Source organism: Octopus bimaculoides, chromosome 3 (assembly GCF_001194135.2).
Source record: "Octopus bimaculoides isolate UCB-OBI-ISO-001 chromosome 3, ASM119413v2, whole genome shotgun sequence".
Taxonomy (NCBI): domain Eukaryota; kingdom Metazoa; phylum Mollusca; class Cephalopoda; order Octopoda; family Octopodidae; genus Octopus; species Octopus bimaculoides.
In genome coordinates this window covers 17,199,641-17,209,231 of record NC_068983.1, presented here as the reverse complement: position 1 = coordinate 17,209,231, position 9,591 = coordinate 17,199,641, and the positions used below count along the sequence as shown (strand labels likewise).

General features: G+C 37.4%; 1 protein-coding gene across 1 annotated transcript in view; it reads right to left on the bottom strand.

The window, feature by feature from the left end:
* Nucleotides 1–9,591, bottom strand: part of LOC106873505 (calpain-A) — a 61,321-nt gene that overhangs the window by 30,266 nt on the left and 21,464 nt on the right. The window contains exons 5-7 of the mRNA XM_052966071.1: nucleotides 7,950–8,031; nucleotides 4,988–5,127; nucleotides 2,922–3,136 (exon numbers count right to left, since the gene is read on the bottom strand). Of these exons, the coding sequence (XP_052822031.1) occupies nucleotides 2,922–3,136; nucleotides 4,988–5,127; nucleotides 7,950–8,031 (437 nt within the window). The remainder of the gene's footprint in view (nucleotides 1–2,921; nucleotides 3,137–4,987; nucleotides 5,128–7,949; nucleotides 8,032–9,591) is intronic.

Here is a 9,591-nt window from a genome sequence, read left to right as displayed (position 1 = left end):
ATACTTGTCAGTGATTGGTTGAAATTACAGAAATACGACAACTTTAACATGGAATAACTTATGGATTTCTTTTTTTTTAAAGAAGATTAAGAGAAAAAGATGTTTTATAGGACACATTCTACCAGTGTTCCAAGTTTCAAAGTGTTTCGTTAATGAAAAATGTGGCCCCCGTTTTAAAAAAGATCCGAATTTGAATTCAGAACGTAAAGATGGACGAAATGCCGCTAAACATTTTGGCCGGCGTGCTATTTCCGTCGACCAAATTCACTCACAAAGGCAATGGTTGGCCCGGAGCTATAAGGTGCCGCGCAGTGGCACTGAAACCTAAAATCATGTGGTTGCAAAGCAAGTTTCTTAACCACACACCCATGTCTGAACCTAACAATTGTGTACCAGCTCACCGCCTTCGGTTTATGTAATAATATAAAAGTAATGCAATTATCTACTACATATTTATTAAATATTTGAGAAATTTGTCCAAGTGAACGCTTGTCATCTTAGATATAGCAGCCAAAAATTCATATCCAAGTATTTTTAAAATTACTACGGAAGATAATATAGTATTAAATATATAATGCGTAAATTAAACGGTGCTATTCTTATTGTTACAATGCTTTTGATCATATATTTGCTCGCGGTTGACTTGGGCCTAAACTCGCTGTTTATTATCGGTTGGCAGATGTCAGTTTGTTCACTGAAATTATAAACATGACCATCGGCTCTTATTAAATTCATTATTACGGAGGCGCTTCTTGCTGATAAGACTCATGTTGAAACACTGGGTTTCCAAAATCCTTTTCATTAATAAACCGAATATATTATGAAGACATATTCGTCATAAAGGAAAAATTGATCTCCTGTGACGAACACAACAGCGATTAGTATAATACAGTTCTACATTTAAGAGATGAGGAATTACGTACATTATTTACATTTGACAGATATTTGTCCTCATCTTGTTTGTTGTTAACACAATGTTTCGGCTGATATACCCTCCAGCCTTCTTCAGGTGTCTTGGGAATATTTCGAACCTGGGTTCTCATTCCTAAGGTATTTTTCGATGTTACTATTATTATTCAGGCCACTGCTTGGAATTGAACTCGGAATCTTGGGGTTAGTAGCCCACGCTTTTAACCGCGGGTAATTATGGAATGAATTTTAGGGCTTATAAATCTAATATTTTTCTATCCTTCCTTAATACTGGTTCCCATATGCTGCTCATATCTGCACTCGGTCTGCTTAGGAGGTTGTTGTGTCCTAGCATATGTAAATAATGTAAATGAAGCTATAAGTATATTCACGTTTGAATCTGTTGGAACGTATTAAGAATAAATATGCAAGTATCATTTTGAATCTCACTGTTCACCGTGCATATAATGTTTTGTTACTTACTAAATTTTGGTAATAAACAAATGCAGATTAGATTTAGAAAATTATTCCTAACTTTTTACTTTTATTTTTATAAATGTTCGAAGTAAACCAACACCATGCCTACCGATTCTACCATCCATCCATCACTTTTAGTATATTAGTATTGTTCGCAGTCTCTCGAGTCCGTGAAAGACGATTCCGCAATTTTTTGTTGAACAACGTGCAAATATGATTTGTTTATAGTAATCAAATGTTTGTGTTGTACATTAGCACACAGTCTTTCCATCAAATTGACATTGCCTGTACAGGTGCGTGGTGTGCCACACGTCAGATGTCGAAGTGATTATTACAGAGCAACGTGAAATGAAGTACTTTGCTTAAGAACACAACCGGTCCGGGGATCGAAACCACGAACCGGTGATCGTGAGTAAATACCCTAAGCATTAGGCTACGCGCCCTCACTAGTATTGCATACCACGACAGCGCCTTGATGGGGTTAGTCGAACAAATAGGACCCAGTATTTATATTTTTTTAAAGTCTGGTACTTATTTTACCGGTCCCTTTTTCCTAACTGCTAAGTTAAGGAGATGTACACCGGTTGTCAAGTAGTGTGGTGAGGAAACAAATACAAACACAAACACAAAACCGCGTGCTCATACATATATATATACACACAGACGACGGGCTCTCCACACAATTTCCGTCGACCAAATTCACTCACAAAGGCAATGGTTGGCCCGGAGCTATAAGGTGCCACGCAGTGGGACTGAAATCTAAAATCATGTGGTTGCAAAGCAAGTTTCTTAACCACACACCCATGTCTGAACCTAACAATTAGAATTTTTTTCTTTCTCGATTGGCTCATGATCACAAGGTCGTTGTGTCCTTGAGAAAGACACTTCATTTCAGTCTACTCAATTGTAATAGGTACCAGCTTGGTACTAGTACAGTACCAAGCTGGTACTTCTCTTCCCTCCAGCTATTGTATCCTCGATGATCAAAGTAAGGGAGCCGAGCTGAGATGTTGACGTCTGTTCGTAATTAGACAGGCATCTAAAAACAATTAACAAAAACAAGCATGGCTCTGTAGGCGCAGGAGTGACTGCATGATAAGAAGCTTGCTTTCCATCCACATGGCTCTGGGTTCATTCTCACTGTGTGGCAGCTTCAGCAAGTGTCTTCTACTATAGCCTCGAGCTGTAAGTGGATTTCATAGACGGAAACTGAAAGAACCCCATCGTATATGTGTGTGTGTGTCTTTGTATTCGTTTCCTACCACCGCTTGTTAACCGGTGTTAGTGTGTTTACGTCCACGTAACTTAGCGGCTCAGCAAAAAGAGACCGATAGAATACCAGATTTAACAAAAATAAGTACTGAGGTTGATTCGTCCAACTGAAAATTCTTGACAGTGGTACCCCAGCATAGCTGCAGCCTAATGACTGACACAAGTAAAAGATGGTACATGTAACCAAGCCATGCTCACTTACAAAAGTGACGGCCTACTACTGTACCTTACACTGTAACTTAAAAGAAAAATGTTTGACTGACCTTGAAAGCACTTTGGTTTGAGAGAAAACCCGCAAGAGAAAACGAGACTCTTTGTCTTTCACCTGTGTAAAGGGTATGATGACGTATTTTCCTGGCTTCAGAGTAAGATATTTCGTATTTTCGCGCCATTCTGTTTCTTCGGCTCTACATTCGAATCTCAGAGACTCATCGCTGAAATTATCATCACTAAGAGGTTGTGGGGCGTTTTTCTTAATCTGAAATGAAAATACATCTACATTTTTATTTTGTTTCAGTCATTAGACTGCGGTCATGCTGGGGCACAGCCTTGAAGAATTTTAGTCGAACGAATCGCCCCGGTACTTATTTTCTTAAAGCCTGTTATCTCCGGGACATAAACACCCCAACACTGGTTGTCAAACGGTGGCGGGGGACAAACACACGGGCACACACGCACATACATATACGACAGGCTTCTTTCACTTTCCGTTACAAGGCTTTAATCGGCCCGAGGGTTTAGTAGATGATACTTGCTCAAGGTGACACGCAGTGGGACTGAACCCGGAATCATATGGTTGAGAAGCAAGCTTTTTACCACACAGCCAAACTGCGAATATGTAATATTTAAGTACACTTAAGTATATTTAATCCATTTATTTATTTAAAATAGTGGAGGCCGAACGGCCCAGTGTTTAGGGCAGCGGACTCGCGGTCATAGGATCGCGGTTTCGATTCCCAGACCGGGCGTTGTGGGTGTTTATTGAGTGAAAACATCTAAAGCACCACGAGGCTCCGGCAGGGGATTGTGGTGAACCCTGCTGTACTCTTCCACCACAACTTTTTTCTGTTGTGCCTGTAATTCAAAGGGTCAGCCTTGTCACACTGTGTCACGCTGAATATCCCCGAGAACTACGTTAAGGGTACACGTGTCTGTGGAGTGCTCAGCCACTTGCACGTTAACTTCACGAGCAGGCTGTTCCGTTGATCGGATCAACTGGAACCCTCGACGTCGTAAGCGACGGAGTGCCAACAAGAGTATTTAAAATGCAGGCATGATTGTCTAGTGAAGAATTTCTCTTCGCAACCACATTATTTCAAATTTCAGTTTCAGATCCATTGTGCGGGAACATAGACGGATGTCTTCTACGATAGCCTGGGCCAACCAATTCCTTACTAGTTAATTTAGGTTACAGAAACTTTTTGGAAGCTCGTTGTGCGTGCGTGCGAGCGTACGTGTGTGTGAGCGTGCGTGTGTGTGCGCGCGCGCGCGTGCTCAGTAGAGGTACTGCAGGTCCAAGAAATCGAATTAAAGGAGAACACTTTATTTAAAAACAGTAAAATGGAACTACCTGCTTTGGTGAGTAGAAAAACCATTTCATTTATATTCATAATTAATTCGTTACATGTTTTTATGTACCCCATGCATTGTTTTGTCTGTCTTTTGTGTTGTCCCTTCTATTTTGAGGCCTTGGGCCTAATTAAAGAAATAAGGACGTTGGTGTTGCCTTGGCAGAGGTTTGCGCTCTCTCAGTGCTCATGTTATTATTATTATTATTATTATTATTATAGTAGCTGTGGCGGCGAGCAGGCAAAATCGTCAGTACGCGGCATTTCGTGTCTTTACGCTCAAAGTTCAAATTCTACCGAGTTCCTTTGCCTTTCATCTTTTCGAAGTCGATAAAATAAGTACCATTTGAGCACTGGAGTCGATGTAGTCGGCTTACCTCCTCACCCCTGACCTTACTGGCCTTGAGCCAAAATTTGAAACTATTATTATTATTATTATTATTATTATTATAGTAATTATGGCAGCAAGCATGCAGAATCGTCAGTACATCGGACAAAATGCTTAGTTGCATTTCATCTATCTTTATGTTCTGAGTTCGATTTTGCTCTTCATCTTTTTGGAGTCGATAAAATAGATACCAGTGAAATTCTGGGATCGATGTAATCGACTTAACACCCCAACACCCACAAAAAATTCAGGCCTTGCGCCAATAATAGAAAGGATTGTTATAAAGTCGGCGAACTGGTAAAAATCGTTAGCACGTCGGGAAAAAATCTTCGTTAAAATACACGAAAAAATTAGTAAAATGAAAGAAACATACCCGGTGAACATCAAATCCAATGAAAATATCCATGCGGTTCCGATTCTTCTCCATTATTTCCATAAGGGAGATGATGACTGGAGTTTCGTCCTTCTCATCCTCCAAGTCAAGCAGAAACTGGGGATTGGACCAGTAAGACTCTTCGAAAGAAAAAAATAAAGAGTATTGTGAGAATTAAAAAAATTAGTAGGATTGCAATACAAAATGAAAAGAGTATATGACGCTAGTAAGATAAAAGTGTAGAATAAAACGAAACTGAAAATAACGGTAAATGCATAATCTGAATGGCACCACGACCGATTTTCAACCACCCTATAGTTGCTCCAGTTTTACTTGGAGTTTTAATTGTCTGACAAGTAACTTGACCATGTGTTGTAACTGTGAAATACACCTGTGTGTAATAACTGGAGCAACTATAGGGTGGTTGAAAATCGGTCGTGGTGGCCATTCAGACTACGCATATACCGTTATTTTCAGTTTCGTTTTATTTTGTAAAAGCATTTTGTATACATATCTATAATTTATCTGTCCATCTAAATGTGTGTGTGTGTGAGAGAGAGAGAGAGAGAGAGAGAGAGAGAGAGAGAGAGAGAGAGAGAGAGAGAGAGAGAGAGAGAGAGAGAGAGAGAGAGAGAGAGAGAAGAGCATGGTAACTTCATTGGAACATTGGGATAAAGAACTAAAATAACAAAATAGTGAACACGGAAAGGTGCTTACAACGAGTAAAAGAAAAATTTAATAACCTTCATATATTTCAAGCACAAAGGCCCTTCATAGAAGTACAAGAAATGTGAGTCTATGATTTTTTCAAATGTTTGCAGAAGGCTAACAATTTTTAGGGGAGGGGCAAGTCCATTACATCGACCCCAGTACTTGAATTGGTACTTTATTTTATCGACCTCGAAAGGATGAAAAGCAAAGTCGATCTCGAGGACATTTGAATTCAGAACGTAAAACCCGGATGAAATTCTGCTAAGCATTTTGTCTGGCGTGCTGACGATCCTGCCAGCTTTATGCCTTCATGTGAGTATATAATGTGAGTCTATATGATGGCATTACGGCGATACTGTTACTTAAAGAAATCACTTTCGTCCTACTCATTAAATTTTATTCGTTAGATTTAGACGAACTAATGAAATCCTGCATGAAACTTGTTAGGTACCATCTCCAGGTTTTAGTTTGAAAACCAACATACTGACCGACCTATTCTCTGTTGTAATCATAACTCAAGGCAGAAATCACTCACAATTGAAAGTCTGTTCCGAGAGAAAGATGACCAGATCTATTCAACCACAAGAAACTGGAATTTCTCTTTCGCTAAAAGAACTGTTGCTTGAATTCTCTTTAATTTAGACGAGGTTCGAAAATCTGCGCAGAATTATTACTCAATTTATAGTTGTTCTATCAGTGCAAAAATGGCTGTATGGTTAAGAAGCTTGCTTCGCAATTAATGGATTCGGGTTCTGTTTCATTGCGTGGCAACTTTGGAAGTATTTTCTATAACCACGCGTAAACCAATACTATGTAAGAGAAATTTGGGTGACGGAAACTGTTCGGACACCTATCGCATGCATATGTCTGCATATGTTTGTATTTCTGTACATAACGTAGTAATTCAACATACAAAGAATGATAAAATAAATGACAAGCTTAAAAATAAGTAGAGGGGTTGGTTTGATCGTCTAAACTTTCGAATGAGGTACCCCAGCAATCCTATAACTAAAACCAGTAGAAGAATACACATAAAAACAATTTCCCACCTCGGTATTAATCAATAATTTTTGCGGTAAAGATCCATGAAAAGTTTCAGCGTGAAAAATATCAGAAATCAATTAAACGAGAAATGTGTTATTGATTAATATTAATACGTTCAAAACCAATAATCAATTCAAGAATATTGTTCGTTTTCTATTTCTCTGTTAGTTCAGAGAGGCCACACTGTAAATATTTATAATGAAACATAGTTGCAAAATCAAACTGATTACTTTGGATGACCAAGCTCAATTTTGTCCTTCAAGCAAGCCACTTTTCATAGCCATTTAGCATATTATCCCTGCATATCAATAAAATAAGTACGAATTGTATTTTCGTATTATGGTAAGAAATACCAAAACAGAATAGAAATTATGCTTACTGCTACGAGCTGGCTAGCTTGATAGGGGAAGAGAGAGATGTTCGTGTGTGTGTATATAAGGTATTTGAGGCCATACCTCTTTGGGGTCATTGCTGCATTTTTCGCTAACTCAGTATACTTTTTGTTTCAGAAAAGAATAATGGCAGACCCTCAGCTTACTCAAGAAATGAAGAGGCATGCTATTATTGGGATTATAAAGGCTGAGCATAGTGATTTAGAAATATCTCGAGTTTTATAAGTTGCCAGATCTTTCGTCTACAAAGTTTGTAAGGAGCTAGAGACTGAAGATGGAAACGTGTCATTAGTATCAAAGCATAAAAAAGCATCCTAAACGCTCTGAAATCATCAGAACACCTGAATTTATCCAGCAAGTTCAACAGACCATTGATTACAATTCCAGAAATCCATGAGGTCAATTGCAAAAAATTTCCATGTGTTAGAAGGAACAGTTAGAAATGTCGTCCACAAAGACATCAGATATAAGTCTTATATGATGAGGAAAGGTCAATTTGTCCGAAAAAGCAAAAGAAAATCCATTTTGTTAATTTTGTTACGGGATTTAAGGTTGAGTAGAGGTTTAAGTATAATCTCACGTCTGCCTTTCAGGAAGGCAGCAAGCTGGCAGAATCGTTAGTACGCCAGGCAAAATGCTTGGAGGTATTTCGTCTGTCTTCGGGTTCTGAGTTCAAATTCCGCCGAGGTCGACTTTTCTTTTCATCCTTTCGGGGTCGATAAAATAAGTACCAGCTGAGTACTTAGGTCGATGTAATCGACTTACCCCCTCCACCAAATTTCAGCTTTTGTGCCTATAGTAGAAACGATTATTACCTGTCTTTCTGTCTGAACCGCCGCTGGAAATGTCCCGCTTCCAACTGTCTATATAACTGGCTGTATTCCAATCTTTCTTTTCCTGAAATAATGATCACAGTTTAAGTTTAATTTTCGGATCTTTTTTTAAACGGGGGCCACATTTTTCATTAATGTTTTACGTAGTGTTTTTGGTACCGAAAGACTTTCAAACTTCGTATACTTATCTATTTTGTGTTATAGAACAGAAAAATATTTTTGTATTCGAATTTATTTCATGTAAAAAATTGTCTTATTTCGATAATTTCAACCAATCACTGACAAGTATTCAGTTGTTTACATTTACTCCTTGGCTGATTAAGCGATGTAAAGCGTATTTAATCTCCATACCTTCGTTTTATTTGCTTTAACCCTAACCCTAGGGTAAGGGTTAGGGTTAGAGTTAGGTTTAATTGTTTCAGAATCGTTTGTTTATGTAGTCGGCACTTAATGTATATCGGCTGAATGGACGTCAGTGATTGGTTGAAATTACAGAAATACGACAACTTTAACATGGAATAATTTATGGATTTCTTTTTTTTTTTAAGAAGACTAAGAGAAAAAGATGTTTTATATGACACATTCTACCAGTGTTCCAAGTTTCAAAGTGTTTCGTTAATGAAAAATGTGGCCCCCGTTTTAAAAAAAAGATCCTAATTTTCTCTTTAAAAACTACTGGGAGAATAAAAACAAGATATAGCAACACCCTACTGTTGCTGGACGTATCCATTTCTTTGTCTGAAGGTTTTGGGTCATGCCACTGATTCATTTACGCTGCCATTCTAACAGGGCACCAACCATTTATAACACTAATTTTTGTCAGTTGAGTGAACTGGAACAACAGAAGGTAAAGCGGTTTGCCCCCAAGTATACAACGCGCTTTCCTTAGCGGAATCTAAACTCAGAAGAGAAAGCCGGTCGAAACACTGCTAAGCATTTTGCCCGGCGTTCTAACGATTACAAGATTAAATATCAATGACAATCATCGTACATTCACGACCTTAAGATCAACAACTTCACTGACATATCAAACTTCGAGCTTATGATCAACAACGCAGTTACCTGACCAACTGGCCACGCGCTACAATAAATTCTGAAAGTAGATGACACAAAACAAAATTATTCTTGTTTCAGTGATAAAAAATAATAGAGCAAATGCCCTTTGAATAGTTTATATTCATAAATATATTTTATGAATATTTATGAAATTCGTTTTGAATAAAAAAAAATATTATAGGTTTTAATCAGTGATGGTTTCCATTTCTAGAACTTGGAGAAATGCCATACTTCGGACATTTTCACCGAGTTTATATGATATAGCTATTATCTCTTTTTTATGTATGTATGTATGTATGTATGTATGTATACATACACATGTACACACACACATAGAACTCTAAACGGATACATATATATATACATATATATATACATATACATATATATATATACATATATATATATACATATATATATATACATATATATATACATATATATATATACATATATATATACATATACATATATATATACATATATATATATACATATATATATATACATATATATATATACATATATATATATACATATATATATATATATATATATACATATATAC